General features: G+C 42.8%; 1 protein-coding gene across 1 annotated transcript; it reads right to left on the bottom strand.

Annotated features, from left to right (window-relative positions):
- Positions 1-18,947: 18,947 nt before the first annotated feature.
- On the bottom strand, positions 18,948-20,485 carry LOC127791320 (fasciclin-like arabinogalactan protein 1). The gene has a single exon (XM_052321115.1). The coding sequence runs from the start codon at positions 20,239-20,241 to the stop codon at positions 18,985-18,987; it is 1,257 nt and encodes a 418-aa protein (XP_052177075.1). The 5' UTR covers positions 20,242-20,485; the 3' UTR covers positions 18,948-18,984.
- Between the last annotated feature and the right edge of the window lie 441 nt (positions 20,486-20,926).

The raw sequence follows: 20,926 nt of genomic DNA, 5'->3' as shown, positions 1-20,926 counted from the left end.
AATGGAAGTGAAAAAATGACATTTTTTAAAAAAGTAAAAAACAAAAATGTAGAGAAACATGTAAATAAAAAAATATAAAATTTTTTGTAAATATAATTTTTAATATAAAAATTATAAAAAATAGTTATTCAATTTAAAAATAAGAATAATATTATTGGTACACCTTTGTGTACATCTTGGGCTACACAAAGGTGTACCAATGACAAAAATATCCCTCATGAGGTGCGTGAAGCGCATGGAGAAGTATAGGGTATTTTGGTCATAATACCTCTTGTGTAGCCCAAGATGTACAAAAATGATGTACATGTAACATGATTCTAAAAATAAACATAAATTTCACGATACATTTAAATAAATATAAATATAAGTTCTACTATCTATAAACTATAATTTAATAATTAAAATAAATAATAAATTTAAACAAATAATTAAATATAATATAATTTATAAAAGTCCCCCAACTTCATAAACATAATACAATTTATAGAAAAAAAGGTCGAATGGTCATCGCCAATCACTGGTCAAAAAGCCAACTTAACCAAGAGTTGCAGTTGCTAGTTATCACTGTTGAAGTTAGACAGAACGACAAACGACAGACAAGAATTGGTACTGTCAATATTAAAGATTGGCCGACCGTGATTCGTCGGCCTGCAATGATCAAATTGTTGGAAATGTATGCCCTAAAGACACGTTTTGTTTAATTTATGGTAATGATGTTTCTTTTATTCAGTTTATGGCACATATATTAATTGCATTTAATTGTTGGAAAGGTGTCCATGCTATTAAGTAAGTGATTCATGTGATGGGTCGTTCTTCACAGTTAGGCATGAATCATGGATACTTAATAAGCAAGAAAATATAACTCTTAATCTTTTGATAGAACTGGGCATTCTATCATGATAAGATCATTGTGCAATAGATCCTAATAGAGGATGGCTTGCCTTAGCCAGTAAACAGTCCGTTTACTCTAATTGTACAAGCGCATTTGGAATGCGTAGAGTGGACCTGTGATAGAAGCTAATGACAAAGTACTAATTATCATGGAGCTAGTCTATCACTGCTACTACGTGGACGAGTACTCTAATACTTGAGTATTAGTTGGTGGTCTAGTGAACCTAGAGCTATATTCTTAGATTCATTGTAGGTGAGGTCTATCAAAGATCAATATCCTTTTGAGTTGGGAGTATGGTTTCTAATTAGCTAAGACAGACTAATACAAGATAGTTTCTGTGATTCACCCCCTTGTGATTGTCCAAGAATAATCGAATAATCCAGGGCCCTGGGAACGTGACTTAAGAGTGTGTGCTTCTGGGTAGCTCCCAGTGATAAGCAAGTACATTCGAGTAGTCACGGATTATTGGACTAGTGATCTAAGGATGGTAGAAGTCATTTAGAAAGGTGTTAGTACATTATTCCTTTCTAAATGATGGGTGTTACGCAGAGGGGTATTTTCGTCATTACACTAGTAGGTCAAAGACATGGCATATGCAAAATTATTCGTGGGGTCAGTGTTTCCATATGGTGATAGTTGGAACACTTAGAATGACAAAATATAGCTACTAGGTAGCAGGGATATTTTGGTCATTTTAGTAGCCGTGAATAATTTGTCTTTTGGTCCCCGGGGTAGCTCGATGTAACTCATGTATTTTTAATACATTTGGCTTGTTGGATGAATCACATTGAGAGAGAATTATTTTATTCAGAATGGTCCATTGGGCTAGAATAAAATAATAGTTCATTAGGGTTTTTAATTAATTAATTGGGCTAACCCAATTAGAAAAATTAATTAAAAGATCTTGGCCCATTAGGGTTTGGCCCACTAGGGTTTTAACCCTAGGGTTCTCCCTATATATATCTCTCTTTAGTTGTTTTTTCATCCAAGTCGTTTTTCATTCTTCTTCACCGAAGAAAGGCCACGAGTTCGAGTCATACTCCGGAAGATCGAAAGGGTGCGTTTGAGTTCTGATGCGACGAAGCCGAAGGCTAGCAGGACAGCCGTCGTCTCCACAACGCGAAGAACCTCCCATCGCTCCATTCCGTCCGGTAATCCGCCGCAAAAGTAAGTCTCCTAGATTCTTATCAATACGAGGAACGGTTTTGATTTTAAACCGCTTCCGCTGCATGCTTTGTTTCCTCGTTCATGATCCTTCACAAATAAATACAAATGTAAAGAAAATAAATAAATAACACAAATAACAAATAATACGCAAATGAGTTTTTACGTGGTTCAGGCAGAATGATGCTTAGTCCACAATTGTCTCTCTGATTATTCCGACAGAGTAATAGTGTATAATTGTTCATGTCCCATACAATGGGTCTTGACCCCTATTTATAGCGTGGGGTGTTTATAATTTGAATGAATTCTAAGTGTAGAAGGATAATATCTTGAGGATATTATCTCCTTATCCGCTCCACACAATCAGGAACGGATTCCAGGTTTTGAGGGATTTGATACGTCTTAGATAAGGTATGTGAATATCGCCTCTGATTATTTCGCGGTATTCGGTTATGCGAGCTAATCGGTTGGCTAGCGAACTATAAGCCTCGCTGGGAGCTTGCTTGATTCCGCAATTTGAGCTCGGACTATGGGTCATGCGACCTTGATCTACGACCTCAGCCTAAGGCCCGTTGGGTTTCAGGAGTTTGGTCTGTCCTTCTGGTCCGAATCTGGCTCATTTAACTCTATCCGGAAAACACTCATAACATTAGCCTCCCCCAGCTCACAGTGTGATCTTCGGACTGGGAGCTAATGTAAGTTGTTTGAAGTGGACAACGCGAGCTTCCGAGCCCCTTCTTTTTATATTTGCCTACTCACTTTAAATGACGTTGTTTCATACCGCACGCCTTGTCTGAGGTGCATTTAATGCGCAAGTTCCTTATAACTGCTTTAATTATTATGCCCATAGGCCCCATGACTCCACGTGTCACCGTTAGATCTAGGGCAACTCGTTAGTCTTTTCATCCAACGGTGGCACATCCCAACCTATATAAGCGTGAGAGAATTCTTTTCCCTCTCACCGTGTCATTTTGAAACCTCTCTTGCTTCCACAGTCTTCTTCTTCCTTTCAACTTCAAGACTCCATTGCCAACGGCTCTGAAGCCTTTCCGCCTTGCATCCAGTATTCTTAACGATTGATTTGAAACAGTAAGCCCCTTACACCTTATTAACTCGTTTTACCACTACTTTTAATTTTTTTTGTCGACTTCTTCTTCTCCTCGCCTCACCTCCTGGCGATAGCTGGGTGTTCTTAGGGTATCAAGCGATGCGTTGTCTAGCATTTGGGCTTGCTAGCCATAGGATTAATAGTCTTGTAGGCTTAGCCCCCCCCTGTTTTAGGCAGTGCCCTATTGTGAAGCACGCAATCTGATAGATAGGAGATATCTTTAGGAACTTCTGTTCGTGAGGATTAGTCTTCCCTCAGCGACCTGAGTCTCTTTTCTTGTCTCTTGTTATCGTAGATGTCTACATCAGGTCAACGGCACTGTAACCATAGGGCAGATGACAGTAATACTTCTAGCCCTTCGGAGCATAACGGAGGGGCCTGGGTGCGGACTGTGCCGGATGCGACCTCCCCTAGTGCCGAGGTCGCCGGAAGGGTGCCCCAATGCACTGATCACGAGGTAACACAACAAGCTGTCGAGGAACGCGCAACTCGCTAGGTATTCAGGCGATATCCTTCCAAGCTAAGATCAGCGAGCTCCAGTCGTGCGCCTTAGAGTACTGCCTTCCCTGTGGCAACTGTGTTATGGTGTCGTCTTCCGACGATCATGCAACCTTTCCTCCTCTAAGGTTCACAGCCGTAAGCTCTCAACACTTAAGAGTTCGGACTTAGGTTCCCAATCTAGCCTTACCTCATAGACATCCTTAATGACCTAAAACTTGCTCCTTTCCAACTGACTCCAAATGCTTACGCCCAGATCACCTCCTTGGCTATACTTTTTAAGAAAAACAACATTCCACCCCTTTCTCCAAAAATTCTTAGGCATCTTTATTATTTCAAGGATGCCAAGGACAGACTATATTACATGGAAGCTCGTCCATCTGATCATAAGAAGCTTTTGCCTCAGGGGAAGGCCAAAGGCAAGTCTAACGTAGGGGACAACAAATCCCAGTGGTTTTATCTCTCTTGCACTTCCCTCCATAAGCTCAGCAATTTTAGCTTTGTCCTCGCACCAAGTAAGTAAATCTTCAGCTCGCAATCTTGATTTTTTTTACTTTTTTTTTAATCTCTTCTTTCCTTTTACAGACGTCACTGGCCGAAGCCTAATCTGACGATATCAGAGGCACAGGGGCTGCGAGCTGCTTCCAACGAAAAGACAGACGCGGACGATTCAAAACTGATCGACCTGCTGCTCCGCAAGTATCAGCTCACGCCCTCTCTAGATTGCAAAACCATCAAAGAGCAGGACATTAGAGCTCGAGGCCGAAAGGAGATAAGATCTGTCTTCGACGTGGTCGACTACGACGAGATCCCGATTAGAGGAAACAGAGTTCTCCAAGAGATCGAGGTCGAGTCCTTATCAGGGTCGTCTGAGATGGTGAAGGTAAAGCTCTAAAAGCCCAACCAACCCACAACCTCGCCCACGATAACTTCATCATCTCCTTTTCTTGCCAACGTCCGAGGGGCAAATCCTCGATTTGAAACGGCCAGCGATAATCGTATCGCAATTGCTCTGCCTAGCCCCAATCCTGCGACAACAATCGTGTTCTTGTCGAAGCCAGTTCTCGACGTGTAGCTCAGCATAAAAAAGTTGTGGTTCGCGGGGAGGCCCTTGGCACTAAATGCTTGAGCAGCTCCTATCGTCGGAAGTAAGAGGAAAGCACCTTCCACCTCATCTGCTACCCAGCAAGCCCAGGCAAATAAGAAAAAGAAGGTGGCAGCTACTACTGAGAAGACCACGTCAGAGGTCACAGGCGGGGGGCCATACTTTGACGTCCTTATTGATTGCTTGCACGAGGTTCTAGGTAACTCGACCAAGGCCTTGGACAGGAAGGAAGTCTCGGGTGACGTACTTTCCAATTACATAGCCTGCCATAGCCTCTTGGTAAGGATCTTCATTTGTCTTCGCTATTTTCAATTATCTTTTTGCCATGTGCTGATCTTCTATGCTTTACAGGCTTCCCTCGGCGCCCTGAAACAAAGGAAAGAGCTCGCCAATCCATCAGGGACAAAGAGAAGCTCGAAGCTGACATTGAGGTGCTCAAGAAGGATAAGAAGAAGCTAGAAGACAGCTTGGCCTTCTTGACCACTGAGTCTTAGAGAGCCCAGAACATCGCTAAGGGCTTGGAACACCAGGTGAGGGAAGTTGAGAGAGCCAAAGAGGAAGCTTAAGATGAGCTAGCTCGTGAGAAGAGAGCTTACGATTCGACCTTCTCCCAAACCACTTCGAAGCTTAGAAAGGCTGAAGCGGAGCTGATCAACATGCGAAGCGACCTGGAGCTAGCACGTTAGCAAGTTGATGCTACATCTGAGGAAACAGAGGTAGCGAAGCGGGAGGTCGAGCATATAAAAGCCGACGTTGAAACTCAACTCCTCAAAGAGCGATGAGGTTGAGTCTGAGACCTGAAGTGCGTTTCTTTTCACATTATAGCAGAAGCATCTAGAGCTCAACTTTTCTTTTTTCGATTAGAAAGCGGTGGAGGAGGTAAAAAAGTACGCTGCTAAGGCCACAAATAAGGAGGCCGTCTGTGCTCTATCTGTGCCCGACCAGGCCGTTGTTGACCTCCCCTCTGAAGATACCGGAAGCATAGCTCCCCAAGGCGCAGCTTCTCCAAGCTAACCCTCTTTAGGCCTTTAGGACTATTTCTTTCCTTTATTTTTTTTCTCCTTGTATATTGACTTCGAGACAATTCATTTTCACTATGTTCAATGAATTCTTATTTCTTTGTCATTTTCTACAAGCTGAAAGTCAAATATAGTAATCATGTATGAACTTAACTTTAGTTAACTCAAAAACATCTTTAGCTCACAGTTAATAGGGTTTAAAATCGAATAATCTCAAATAATGCGTTTGAGTAAGATTTTTATGAGTTTGAGTTGTATGTCCAGTAGGTCGCAACAGTGTATACTTAAGTAAACGAGAGCAAACCTCAATTAACATACGATCACTCAGTGAAAATTAAATTGAATCGCACTCTCCCATCAAGTTATATGTCCGAATAAATCGTAGATCGATCTCAGCTAACATACCATGACTTTAAAGGGTTTAGCGATGTCAGGATAAACACCCAGGTAGGTCACAAGCCATGACTCCTTGGTCAAGATGAGAAGAGCTCAGCTAGTGAACCATGACTCTTAAGCTTTTAGCCGAAATGGTTGCTTGGTAGGCATCAAATCATGACACAGTGGTCAAGATGAATGGGCTCTAGTTTGCAAGCCATGGCCTAGGGCAAGAACTAAGATGAATGCTCAGATAAGCCACAAACCATAGCATGTAAGCTAAGTTGAATGGGCCCCAGCTCGCAAACCATAACCCTTCAACCCCAAATTAGCATTATTTCTTGCCTTTCATCTTTAATAAAATGTGGACACAATAGTAATTGGCAGTAATAATCAGGAATTCAATTTATTAATGAAGTAATGTCAGAATAAACAGAACATCAATCAGCAACGGAAATCACATAAGAGGAAAGGTAATGTTTATCAGAAATATGGCCTAAGGTGCTTCGCATTCCAAGCTCGCGGGACTTCGGCTCCATTCATACTAGTCAGATGATATGCACCATTCCCCAAGTTTTCTTTGATAATATAAGGGCCTTCCCAATTCGGGCCTAACGTCCTGTTGCTGACCTTGCGAGCTGCAAGAAGGACAAGGCGTAGCACGAGATCACCGACGTTATAGCACCGAACTCAAACCCTCCTGTTGTAATACCTCGCGACCCGTTGTTGGTAGGTAACCACCCTTATGCGAGTTAGCTCCCTTGCCTCCTCAAGTAAATCAAGGTTCACGGCCAGTAGCTGGTCGTTGTTCTCCGAGTTGAATGTGGCTCTTCGCTGACTAGTTACTTCATATTCTGCTAGGATCATGGCCTTAAACCCATAAACCATAGAAAAAGGAGTTTCTCATGTGGTGGTACGAGTTGTGGTCCTATAAGCCCAGAGTACCTTTTGTAGCTCGTCCACCCAGGCCCTCTTCCTTGCCTCCAACTTGCTCTTCAATATCTACTTGATTATTTTATTCACAGCCTCGACTTGCCCATTGGCTTGGGGGTGGTCCACAGCTGTGAAACTCTTCACTATCCTTAGCAAGCTGCAGAACCTGACAAATTGCTCGCTGCTGAATTGGGTCCCGTTATCAGTAACTATCTGTTGGGGCACTCCAAATCTGCAAATAATATTACTCTAGACAAACTTCTCCACTTTTGTCGAGGATATTTTCGCGAGCTCCTTTGTTTCTACCCATTTGGTGAAGTAATCAATTACCATTATGGCATGCTTACACCCACCGCGAGCTATAGGATGTGGCCCAATCAAATCCGTGCCCCAAATGGCGAAGGGTCATGGGCTGCTCATATGCTATAGATAGGCGGGTGGAGCTTCTGGTACTTTTGCAAACTTCTAGCATGTGTCACATTTTCACCAAATTTATGGCGTCTTGTTTCATGGTAAGCCAATAGAACCCCTGGCGGAGAGCCTTTGGAGCTAAGGACAGCCCCTCCCTCCCCGGCGCGATTGCCACAATGACTTGTATGGATCTCCTTGAGAACTATCTGGCAGTCAAGGTCATCGATGCACCTCAGCAGTGGGGTAGTGAAATCTCTTTTATAAAGCATACCATTGTGAAGGTAGTACTTGGCAACTCGAGCTTGCATGGGGCATGTTTCCACCTTATTGCCGAGTAGCTTTCCCTTCTATAAATAGTCAACAATGGGGCTTATCCAAGATTCCAGGCTCACTGTGATTGCCAACACCTCTCCCTGTTCCCCCGTGCTAGGTGCTACTAAGAACTCTACTGGGATGACTCCTAAGGAATATGCATATCGGGCTGAAGCTAGGCGAACTAGAGCATCAGCCTGGGAGTTCTGGTCCTTTGGTACCTAGTTCATCTCGTATTTTTTGAAGGTGCTTATCAGATCCTGTACTTTTTGAAGGTAGGCTACCATCTTCGCGCCCTTCTCTTGATACTCTCCCCATATCTGACATACCACGAGTTGAGAGTCACTAAAGACCGTTAGCCGTTCTGCTTTCACCTTTTTTGCTAGGTGTAGTCCTGCCAACAGTGCCTTATACTCTGCTTCATTATTAGTGGCTTTAAACCCGAATCTCAACGCATAAGGAATTTTATGCCCCTTCGGGCTTATCAAGAGTACCCCGGCTCCAGCCCTATGCTCAATGGAAGAGCCATCTACATATAACTCCCAGGATGGGTTCTTTAAGGATTCGGGCTCCTCCACTACTGATCTGGCGAACTCAGCAATGAAATTCGCTAGCACCTACCCTTTTATGGCCGACCTTGGCTTGTACTCTATATCGAATTGAGCAAGCTCAATAGCCCATTTGAGTATACAATCGAATGTATCTAGCTTCTGCAGGACCTGATTCAACAGGTATTTAGTCAGCATATCAATCCGATGTACTTGAAAATATGGGCGCAGCTTCCTTGATACCATGACGACAGTAGGCGAGTTTTTCCATGGGGGTGTATCTAGTTTCAGCATCCATTAGCATATGGCTTACATAATACACCGGGTATCAGTGTTCGAAAACTCGGCCTAGGCGACGCTGAGGCGCTAGGTGGATACAGACTGCCGCGATTATGGCCTAATCAGCCCCCTTAGGCGCCGGCCCGACTAATCGGTACCAGGCAGCGCCTAGTCGGCCGCCTAACCGCGTGAACTGCCTGGTTGATTAGGGTTTTTGTTTCCCCTTACCTTGTCGATTTCCCCTTCTCTCTCTTGCACACCACTACCGACTGTCTCTTGTCGAGTCGCCGTCGCCGCTTGCCCTTTCTGTTAAAGCCTCTCTAGTCGCACGCCGCTGCCGTCTCTTACGGAGTCGCCGTCGCTGTTTTCCATTTCTGTTAGCCTTTTCGTCTCACGCTGCCGCCGTCGCTGCCGTCGACCTTCATTGCACTCTGCCTTCCAGCTCTCGTCTTCCTCACCCTGCGGTAAGCAATAAGCAAGTGCTGCTTGCTGTTGCCTTGCCTTTTTTTCTTTTTGTTAGTTAATTTATTATTTATGTTAATATTTATTAATGTGTGAATTTATTATTTGAATATTTATTATTGTTTTAAATATTTTAATATTTGTAACTTGTGAGCAAACAAGTTAAATGTTATTTATATTTTAATATTTGTTAATGTTATTTAATATTTATAACTGTTGGAAATGTATGCCCTAAAGACACGTTTTGTTTAATTTATGGTAATGATGTTTCTTTTATTCAGTTTATGGCACATATATTATTTGCATTTAATTGTTGGAAAGGTGTCCATGCTATTAAGTAAGTGATTCATGTGATGGGTCGTTCTTCACAGTTAGGCATGAATCATGGGTACTTAATAAGCAAGAAAATATAACTCTTGATCTTTTGATAGAACTGGACATTCTATCATGATAAGATCATTGTGCAATAGATCCTAATGGAGGATGGCTTGCCTTAGCCAGCAAACAGTCCGTTTACTCTAATTGTACAAGCGCATTTGGAATGCGTAGAGTGGACCTGTGATAGAAGCTAATGACAAAGTACTAATTATCATGGAGCTAGTCTATCACTGCTACTACGTGGACGAGTACTCTAATACTTGAGTATTAGTTGGTGGTCTAGTGAACCTAGAGCTATATTCTTAGATTCATTGTAGGTGAGGTCTGTCAAAGATCAATATCCTTTTGAGTTGGGAGTATGGTTTCTAATTAGCTAAGACAGACTAATACAAGATAGTTTCTGTGATTCACCCCCTTGTGATTGTCCAAGAATAATCGAATAATCCAGGGCCCTGGGAACGTGACTTAAGAGTGTGTGCTTCTGGGTAGCTCCCAGTGATAAGCAAGTACATTCGAGTAGTCACGGATTATTGGACTAGTGATCTAAGGATGGTAGAAGTCATTTAGAAAGGTGTTAGTACATTATTCCTTTCTAAATGATGGGTGTTACGCAGAGGGGTATTTTCGTCATTACACTAGTAGGTCAAAGACATGGCATATGCAAAATTATTCGTGGGGTCAGTGTTACCATATGGTGATAGTTGGAACACTTAGAATGACAAAATATAGCTACTAGGTAGCAGGGATATTTTGGTCATTTTAGTAGCCGTGAATAATTTGTCTTTTGGTCCCCGGGGTAGCTCGATGTAACTCATGTATTTTTTAATACATTTGGCTTGTTGGATGAATTACATTGAGAGAGAATTATTTTATTCAGAATGGTCCATTGGGCTAGAATAAAATAATAGTTCATTAGGGTTTTTAATTAATTAATTGGGCTAATCCAATTAGAAAATTAATTAAAAGATCTTGGCCCATTAGGGTTTGGCCCACTAGGGTTTTAACCCTAGGGTTCTCCCTATATATATCTCTCTTTAGTTGTTTTTTCATCTAAGTCGTTTTTCATTCTTCTTCACCGAAGAGAGGCCACGAGTTCGAGTCATACTCCGGAAGATCGAAAGGGTGCGTTTGAGTTCTGATGCGACGGAGCCGAAGGCTAGCAGGACAGCCGTCGTCTCCACAACGCGAAGAAGCTCCCATCGCTCCATTCCGTCCGGTAATCCGCCGCAAAAGTAAGTCTCCTAAATTCTTATCAATACGAGGAACGTTTTTTGATTAAAACGCTTCCGTTGCATGTTTTGTTTCCTCGTTCATGATCCTTCAATAACAACTTCTTGTTGCTGTATCTTGCTATTGTTGGTTCTTGGCAAACAACAATTTATTTTCTCAAGCTTAATTTCATTATTTCACTTGTTTCAACTTTAATTTACTTAAAAATAACATCAAAATGTTTAAAATAAATAAATAAATAAAAATTTCTAGTCCCCGCCTAGGCGCCCTAGGCGCTAGGCCCCAGTCGGGCGCCCGACTAACGCCTAGCACGTTTTAGAACACTGCCGGGTATTGCACTTTATTTTCTTCTCGCACCAGTGTTGCACTAACAGCATATTGAGACACCCCCAAATAGGCGATCAGCTCCTCTCCTTCCTTTGGTTTTGACATGAGCGGAGCTCATCCCATATATTCTTTCAATTGTTGAAAGGCGACTTTGCATTCCTCTATCCACTGAAAATTCTTTGCCTGCTTCAACACTTTAAAGAACGGAATACATTTATCAGAGGCCTTGAAGACAAATTTGCTGAGGGCAGCGATCTGGTCGTTCAGGCTTTGCACCTCCTTTATCCTGGTTGGTGATCTCATGTCGAACAAAACTCGGATCTTCTCGGGGTTAGCCTCAATCCCCCTTTCATTCACCATGAAGCCTAGGAATTTCCCGAAAGCTACGCTGAACGTGCACTTGAGTGGGTCTAGCCTCATCTGATACTTCCTTAGGATCCAGAACATCTCTTCCAGGTCACATACATGGTCAGCGACCTGCTTAGATTTCACCATCATATCATCCACATAAACCTCCATGGTTTTCCAAATCAGATCCTCGAACATCATATTAACCAGATGCTGATAGATCACTCGTGCATTCTTCAGCCCAAAGGGCATCGCCTTGTAACAGTATAACCCCCGATCTGTGACAAACGAGGTGTGCTCCTTGTCTTCCGGTTTCATCAGAATCTAGTTGTACCCCGAATAAGCATCCATGAAACTGAAAAGCTGGTGACCAGGTGTTGCATTCACGAGTTGGTCTATTTTGGGTAGAAGGAAACTGTCGTTTGGGCACACCTTATTCAAGTCCGTGAAATCAACACATGTCCTCCACTTCCCGTTCTTCTTCTTAATAATAACCGGATTAACTACCCAGACTGGATAGTGAGCTTCCCTGATAAACTTATTGACCAAAAGCCTGTCCACTTCTTCCTTCAGGGCCGCGTAACGCTCTGCGGTCATAGGCCTCCTCTTCTAGCGAATTGGCCTATGATTAGCGTCTATGTTGAGCCAATGCAGCATTACATTTGGGTCTATCCCGACCATATCCTCATGATTCCAGGCAAACACATCTAGATTTGCCTTCAAAAATTCGGCCAGCTGGTTCCTTACCTTACGCGCGAGGTCTTTACCCAACTTGAGACACCTCTCAACATCTGTGCCACTAACCACTATATCTTCCAACTCAGCTACCAAGCTAGCAACTCTGTCACCATTCACCTCACGTAAATCAAGGTCGTAACTGACTCCTCTCTCACTTATGCCTTGTGGGCCACCTCCTGAGACAACATTAACTTTCTTTCCCTTCAGCCTCATCTTTACCTCTTCTTCATAGCAACATCTCGTCGAATATTGCTCGTCTCTTATGCATCCGGTCCCATTAGGAGTTGGGAATTTGATTACCAGAGCTCTGGTTGAGACGACCAGATTCAGGTCGTTCATCATGGGCCTCCCTATAATGACGTTGTATGCTAAGGGGCGATCAATGATTAGAAAATTAGTAATCACGGTAGCCTGGCAATCTGCATCTCCAACCGTAAGTGGGAGCCTAATACACCCCGTCGGGATCACCGCATCTCCAGTAAAACTGTAAAGCGGCTTTGAGGATGCCATCAGTTGATCCGATCCAAGGCCCATCTAGTCGAAGCATCCTTTATACATCACATTCACCGAACTTCCCGAGTCTACCATAATTCTCCACACTTCAGCATTGTCAATTCGAGCTCGGACCACAAAAGCGTCATTATGTGGCCAGTGCACATCTTTGTCATCTGCTTCTGTGAAAATAATGTCGTCCGGGGCCACTCTGGGTTTCTTAGACGGTCCCTCTTGTCTATTGTATCCGGTGAGCAGAAAGTGATCGGCCTCCCGAACATAGCGCTCATGCGGTTTGTTTGAAGTTCCTACAATATGAGACCCATCATGAATAGTAAAAATAGTTCTTACCACAAGTGCCTAATCCTACTCAGGGGCTTGACGCGGCTCTCGTTGGGCTGGCTGTTGGGGCTACTGATCTCCTAGTCGCACCACATAGTGGCACAAGCAACTTCTCCTGATCAATTCCTCAATCGCATCCTTCAATGCCCAACAGTCAGAGGTGTTGTGCCCTGCCTCGTTTTGGTAGGCACAGAACTTGTCCTTATTCCAGAATCTATTGGGAGTCTTTATGGGATTGGGTCTCCCAAAGTCCTCCCTATTATTCTCTGCAGCGAAGATCCTGTCTTGAGTATCGGACAGGAAGCTCTAGTTCTCGTAGCGACCTTGGCGCGAAGGTCGCTCGCCTCCTTGCTCGTTCCTTGCTTTCTTAACGACCTAATCATTAGGGTTTCGCTCCTAGTTCCCTTTGTCATTGCCGCCATTGCCCCTCTTCTTTCCCTGGTTATTACTTCAAGCCCCGTCCTTTTGGTTTCTTGTCTTCTTTGAGCCAAAAGTTTCCTCCCATCTGATCTCTTTTATAGCTCGTTCATAGAACTCATCCAGGTCCCTTACGGGGGACTTATAGATACTGTCGTAGAGCTTCTCATCCTTTCGGAGCCCTACAGATATTGCGTTCAGTATACTCTCATCCAACGGATTCTCAATGTTATTGACCTCACGTCTAAACCTTTCAATGTACTCCTTCAAGGATTCATTGGACATCTGGAAAACCGTAGCGAGGTGACATGACGGGGCGAGCTGCCTCCTTACCGATCTGTACTAGCTGATAAACTGCCTCTGACACTCTTCCCAACTGTAGATACTTCGAGGACGGAGACTCCTTAGCCAAGTTCGAGGTATATCTCCCAAGGTTGCCAGAAAAACACAGCACTTCACCAACGATCTTGAAGTTTGAAGGTTCATCTGGGCATTGAAAGCATCCAGATCGCCATCTCCACTATACTGAGGGATGTTAGGGAACTTGAATCTGCGAGGAAGAGGCTCTAGCTCGATTTCCTTGGAAAATGGGGTCCTCTCTTCACGGGCTTCCCTCCGATCATGAACCCCGTGCCTTACCTCCAATGTTGGACCCTCTACAATAACTCCTCCATGGCGGGGTCCTGATCAGCAAATCACCCAATAATAGACCACATCCCCCATCCACTATCTCGCTCTGGCGAATAGCGATCTCACGACCTATGTCGCCTCCTATTCTTTGGAACTGGCGAGACGCAATTTGTGGCGTGGCTCAGGCTAATCCTGACCAAGCTTTCTCCTCGACGCGAATTTCCATGTCATCGTTTTCCTTCGAGAACCTCTTCACGATGATCTTCATAACGATTCACCCTTCCCTGCGATCTGTAAGTCATACCTCCAGCTCTCCATCATAGTGTCGTCGTTCTTCAGACCTTGCAGATCGCAAGTTTGAGAAATGTATCGATCCAGCTCGTCGCGATGTTCTTCTGACTTCTCTTTTATATGGAACAGGCCTTTCACCCCGAGGTTGGGAGGCACCTTCGGGTGAAGCGGCCTCCACCTGTTTATGGGCTGCATGAACCTGCAGTTAAACTAACGCCCTAACCGCATCAGCGAGCTGCATGACCGTACTTTCCAATGCTTCCTGGCATTGTTGCCAGGCTTGAATCACCTTTACCCTATGGATAGGGGTCATAGATTGGCAGGGAGCCCAAGGGGGGATTCCAACAGCAGCTCTAGCCAACAGGGGAACAGAAGTGGTTGTAGTAGCAACGACTGTGCCCTTGACTGGCGGAGCTTCCAATTGCTAGCTGACTTGATCTTCGGGCTGGTTTGCCACAACTTCAGAACTCCTCGTATTTCTTCCTCTCACTATCGATTATCAATCAGAGCGAGCCCTTCCTCTAGCACCAAAATGTTGACGTTCAAAATTAGTTGATCGTGATCCATCGGCCCACAATAATCAAATAAATACGAATGAAAAGAAAAGAAACAAATAACACAAATAACAAACAATACGCAAGGGAGTTTTTACGTGGTTCGGCCAGAATGATGCATAGTCTACGACTGTCTCTCTAATTATTCCAGCATAGTAATAGTGTATTATTACTCATGTCCCATACAATGGCTCTTAACCCCTATTTATAGCGTGGGGTGTTTATAATTTGAATGAATTCTAAGTGTAGAAGAATAATATTTTGAGGATATTATCTCTTTATCAGTTCCACACAATCAGAAACGGATTCCATATTTTCAAGGATTTGATACGTCTTAGATAAGGTAGATGAATATCGTCTCTAATTATTTCACGGTCTTCAATAATGCAAGCTGATCGGTCGGCCAATGAACTATAAGTCTCGCTGGGAGCTCGCTCGATTCCATTAGTTGAGCTCAGACTCTTGGTCATGCGACCTTGATCTACAACCTCGGCCTAAGGCCCGTTGGACTTCGGGAGTTTGGTCCGGCCCATTTAACTCTATCTGGAAAACACCCATAACAAGTACAAAAATTACAATTATAGTCGTTGAACAAAATGAAAGGTAGGGATGAGATCGAGATTCAAGAAAGATGAACGCAGAGGGAAAAATAAATTTAATTTAAACTTAAAAATTTTGAGTTACTTGGTTAAAGACAATTTTTTTCTAAAAAATATTTCATCTCTAATCTTTTTGTAAATAAATATTCTTTTAATATCACAAAACAGCCTTGCAAAATTATAAAAATAATTTAAAAATATTTTTTTAATATTTTTTTTATTTTGATATAAGAAACGTTTTAAAAACGTCAAAAATAACATCACGATACATTTTCATGTATCATAACCAAAGAATAGCTGGGGACTTCCAAAGGTTTCCTCCCATCTGATCTCCTTTGCAACTCGTTCATAGAACTCATTCGAGTCCCTTATGAGGGACTCATAGATGTTGTCGTAGAGCTTCTCATCCTTTTGAAGCCCTACAGATATCGCAGTTAATATATTCTCATCTGATGGATTCTCAATGTTATTGACCTCACGTCTAAACCTTTCAATGTACTCCTTCAAGGATTCATTGGACAACTGGAAAATCATGGCAAGGTGACATGACAGGGCAAGCTGCCTCCTTAGCGATCTGTATTGGCTGATAAACTGCCTCTGACACTCCTCCCAACTGCAAATACTTCGAGGCAGAGACTCCTTAGCCAAGTACGAGGTATATCTCCCAAGGTTGTAGGGAAGACACGGTACTTCACCAACAATCTCGAAGTTTGAAAGTTCATCTAGGCATTGAAACATGCAGATAGTCATATAGATCACCATCTCCATTATACTGAGGGATGTTAGGGAACTTGAATCTGCAAGGAAGAGGCTCCAGCTCGATTTCCTTGGAAAATGGGGTCTTCTCTTCGCGGGCTTCCCTCTGATCATGAACCCCGTGCCTTACCTCCAGTTGTTGGACCTTCTACAATAACTCCTCCATGGCGGGGTCCTGATCTGCAGATCACCCAATAGTAGACCGTCTCCCCCATCCGCTATCTCGCTCTGGCGAATAGAGATCTCGTGTCCTATGCCGCCTCCTATTCTCAGGAACTGGAGAGACGCGATTTATGGCACAGCTTGGGCTAATCCTGACCGAGCTTTCTCCTCAACGCGAATTTGCACGTCGTCGTTTTCCTTCGAGGACCTCTTCACGATGATCTTCATAACGATTCACCCTTCCCTGCGATCTGTAAGTCGTACCTCCAGCTCTCCATCACGGTGTTGTCGTCCTTCAGACCTTAAAGATCACGAGTTTGAGAAATGTATCGATCTAGCTCATCGCAATGTTCTTCTAACTTCTCTTTTATCTGGAACAGGCCTTTCACCCCGAGGTTGAGGGGCACTTCCAGGTGAAGCGACCTCTACCTGTTTATGGGTTGCATGAACCTGCATTTGAACTAACACCCTAACTGCATCAGCGAGCTGCATGACCGTACTTTCCAACGCTTCCTGGCGTTGTTGCTAGGCCTGAATCACCTCTACCCTAGGGATAGGGGTCATAGATTGGAAGGGAGACCAATGGGGGATTCCAACAGCGGTTCCAACCAATAGGGGAATAGAAGTGGTTGTAGTGGCAACGACTGTACCCTTGACTAGCGGAACTTCCAGTTGCTAGCTGACATAATCTTCGGGCTAGTTTGCCACAACTTCAAAACTCCTCGTATTTCTTCCTCTCGCCATCGATTATCGATCAGAGCAGGCCCTTCCTCTAGGTCCAAAATGTTGATGTTCAAGATTAGTCGATCATGATCCATCAGCCCACAATGATCAAATAAATACGAATGAAAAGAAAAGAAACAAATAACACAAATAACAAACAATACGCAATGGGGTTCTTACGTGGTTCAGTCAGAATAATGCCTAGTCCACGACTGTCTCTCTGATTATTCCAGCATAGTAACAGTGTATTATTGCTCATGTTCCATATAATGGCTCTTAACCCCTATTTATAGCGTGGGGTGTTTATAATTTGAGTGAATTCTAAGTGTAAAAGAATAATACCTTGAGGATATTATCTCTTTCTCAGCTCCACACAATCAAAAACAGATATTTTCAAGGATTTGATACGTCTTAAATAAGGTAGATGAATATTGCCTCCAATTATTTTACAGTCTTCGGTAATGCAAGCTGATTAGTCGGCCAACGAACTATAAGTCTCGCTGGGAGCTCGTTCAATTTCTCGATTAGAGCTCAAACTCTTGATCATGCGACCTTGATCTACGACCTTAACCTTAACCTAAGGCCCGTTGGGCTTCGAGAGTTTGGTCTGGCCCATCTAACTCTATCCAAAAAAACACCCATAATAGGTACAAAAGTTGCAATTGCAGCCGTTGGACAAAACGAAGGATAAGATCAAGATTTAAGAAGAATTAACGCAAAGGGAAAAAGATATTTACTTTAAACTTGAAAATTTTGAGTTACTTGGAATTTTTTTTTAGAAAATATTTTATCTCTAATCTTTCTGTAAATAAATATTCTTTTAATATCACAAAACAGTTTTGCAAAATTATAAAATAATTTAAAAATATTTTTTAATATTTCTTCATATTTTGATATAAGAAACATTTTAAAAACGTTAAAAATAACGTTACGAGACATTTTCTTGTATCATAACCAAAGAATAGCTGGGGACTTCCAAAAGTCGGATTCAAATTTCATCACCTCTTCTTGAGCATTCTAACTTTTTAGATTTGACATAACTTTTAATTATTAATAATTAACTTTAGAGAATGAATAAACTAATTACACTATTGAAGCAAACACATTGTGTCATAAAAGAATTCTCTTGACATTAGGCTTGCGTTTTCATGTAAGTAGGATTTATTAAAATAAATAAGATAAAATTTTATCATAATAATATTAAAATATTCTTTGAATCAAGATATAATAAAATTAAAAATATTTTAAAAATTTTATTAATTAATTAATTAATTTTTTTAAAATATATTAAAAATTATATAAATTATTTATAAAATTTTAAATAAAATTTATCTCTTCTTTTTTAAAATGAATTTATTTAAATAATTTTAAATAAAAAATTATCATACAAATTTAATAAAACAATAAAAAAAATATTTTATACCCCATATTTTCTAACTCATATCTCAACACTAGCAAGTCAAAACAATGAAAGACAACTCATCTAATGATTCATTGTGTTAAGGAATCTGTATCCGAGTCTTTGGACTTTCATTCAATAAGGATGTTGCGAGAAAGCTGTAGAGGAGAAGGCATAAACCGGGTCCAAGTTGACCCATATTTTCATTTCATCATCATGTATGCAAACAAATCCTACGACTCAAAAAGAAAAAAATACAGAATTACAATCATATGGGAGAAATAGGAATCGTACAGCCAAAATAAGAGAGGAGAAGATTATGGAACCCATCATATCAAAAAGACAACCACACAAAAGAAAATAAAAAAAAAAAGAAAAGAAAAAGGAAGTGCTAATAACAAATAATTTAGTGGGCCTTCACTTATTTCGCTACTTAAAAAGAGAAACCAAAATGAAAAATAAAAATAAAAGCGGGCAATTTATTATTATAACTTACGACGACTGTAGGAAGGCCAAACACAGAACCAAAGCCACGGCCACGGCCACTGCCACAGATCTAGCACCGTTAAATGTAACGGCACCGTTACTATCTGCCGCTTGATCCGCAGGATCTCCGTCTGGGGAGTCCGCCGGCGACTCCGAATCCGACGCCGGAGGCGACGAGTGCTTCCCCTTGCCCTTCGCCTTCGACGGCGTCGGCGAATCAGCCTCGGGCGCCGGCGCCGGCGCCGGAGTTGGAGCCAGAGAACCCTTGAAAAGCTCCTTAGGCAAAAGTACTTTGTCGAGAGTGTAAACCGCCACAGGCTGCTTGTCGATTATCGTCCCCGTGATCTTCGCCGTCACGATCTTCGTCTTCAAAGTCACTTCCTCGCCATCGTTCTGCACTGTGAAATCGAACTTGCTCGCTCCGTCGGTGGCCAGAGTGTTCATAATTCCATTCCCGGACTTGAGCATCGGAATTGAGTTGTACGTCGGAACGCCATGGAACTCCAGCAACGACTGCTTGCCTTCCGCAGACAAGTTCTTGTACTTTGGCAAGAAGTTCTTGAACGCGTCGTCGCCGGGGCAGAACACCGTCAATCCGCCGTCGAGATTGTCCATATACGTCTTCTCAGCAGGAGAGGCTATCAAAGTCTCGGCGAACACTTTACAGCCGTGAGCTGCCATCACAGCCGTCAGATTCACCTGGCTCGGGGCGGGAGTCGGAGCCTCGGCCTCGGGCGACGGCAAGACATTGCTAATCTGGATGACGGAGATGTTGTACGGAACCTCCTGAACCGACTTAACGAACGTGGCGGCGACCTTGCCGCCGCTGGCCTCAGCGCCAAAGCCGACCTTACCTCCTTTCAGATCCGTGATGTTCACGAAGCCAGAGGACCCGGGAGCCGAGCCGGTGGCCTGGAACATAGTGGCGGCCAAAGCCGTGCCGTCCCTGATCTGGTGAAGCTTCTTGGCACCGAAGTAGTCCAAGAGCACGTGAAATGACAGGACGTTTTTGATGGCGTAGATGGAGAAGTGCTTCGAGAGCAGATCTGACATGCCAGCATTGTCGACGGCGCAGACGGTGATCGTCTGCCGGCTGTTAATCTCGGAGGCGAGGTGAGTGACCGTGAGGTAGTGGCTGAAAGTAGAAAACTCGGGGAACTTGGCCAATATGCGCGTGATATTGTGCGCTTCCGTGCCGCTACATGAGAGCAAGCCCAGGAGTGAGACCACTACTATTCCGGCGACGACCGGCCGGAGCTGCATTTTGCCTGCTTCTGAGAGAGTGAGAGAGAGGGATAGGGAGATTTGGGCGGAAGATGTGGAGCTTATTGGGGTGAGAGAAAGGCAGGCAGAGAGAGAGACAGCGGTGTCGGTATGTACTATGTAGTGGAGATCTGGAGCAGGAGGCAGTATAAAAAACCTCAGCTGTGGCTTAAACTACACGAATGCCACTGGATCTTATTAGGGTTCTGTTATTTTAACATGCATTTGTTGACCAAAACGATCGTACAAGTAACATATATGTATACGAAGAAGAAACTATGAATATATAGGTGCGCAGTTCTAGGGTTTTAGCTGGAACCTGGAAACGCTTTGCTGGAATGGACAGGCGGTGACACGGATCGCCATTAGGATTAACGTTCCTTTTGCCCTCCACAAAAGCTTAATGATGGTTGTGGCACCCCAGTTGCTTGATATTTTGCACGAGGATTAAGGTAAATGCTTGTGATGATGTGTAAATTAATAATAATGAGGAGCAAAATTATATGTGATATTTTTTTATGCTTGGACTTAATGTAAATTTTTTTTAATGTTTAAAAAAATATAAAGAGTAATTTAAAATTTAATATTATTATTTTTTAATATAAAAATAAATTTTTAATTGTGAGAACGTATTCATCTTAAATTTTTAATCTCTGCTAGACTTATAAAAGAGGAATTGATTATG

Source organism: Diospyros lotus, chromosome 15 (assembly GCF_014633365.1).
Source record: "Diospyros lotus cultivar Yz01 chromosome 15, ASM1463336v1, whole genome shotgun sequence".
NCBI classification, from domain to species: domain Eukaryota; kingdom Viridiplantae; phylum Streptophyta; class Magnoliopsida; order Ericales; family Ebenaceae; genus Diospyros; species Diospyros lotus.
This window is presented reverse-complemented; position numbering and strand designations above follow the sequence as displayed.

Excerpts from the sequence above, each read along its gene's own strand:
- LOC127791320 (XM_052321115.1), bottom strand. The coding sequence starts at position 20,241 with ATGCAGCTCCGGCCGGTCGTCGCCGGAATAGTAGTGGTCTCACTCCTG.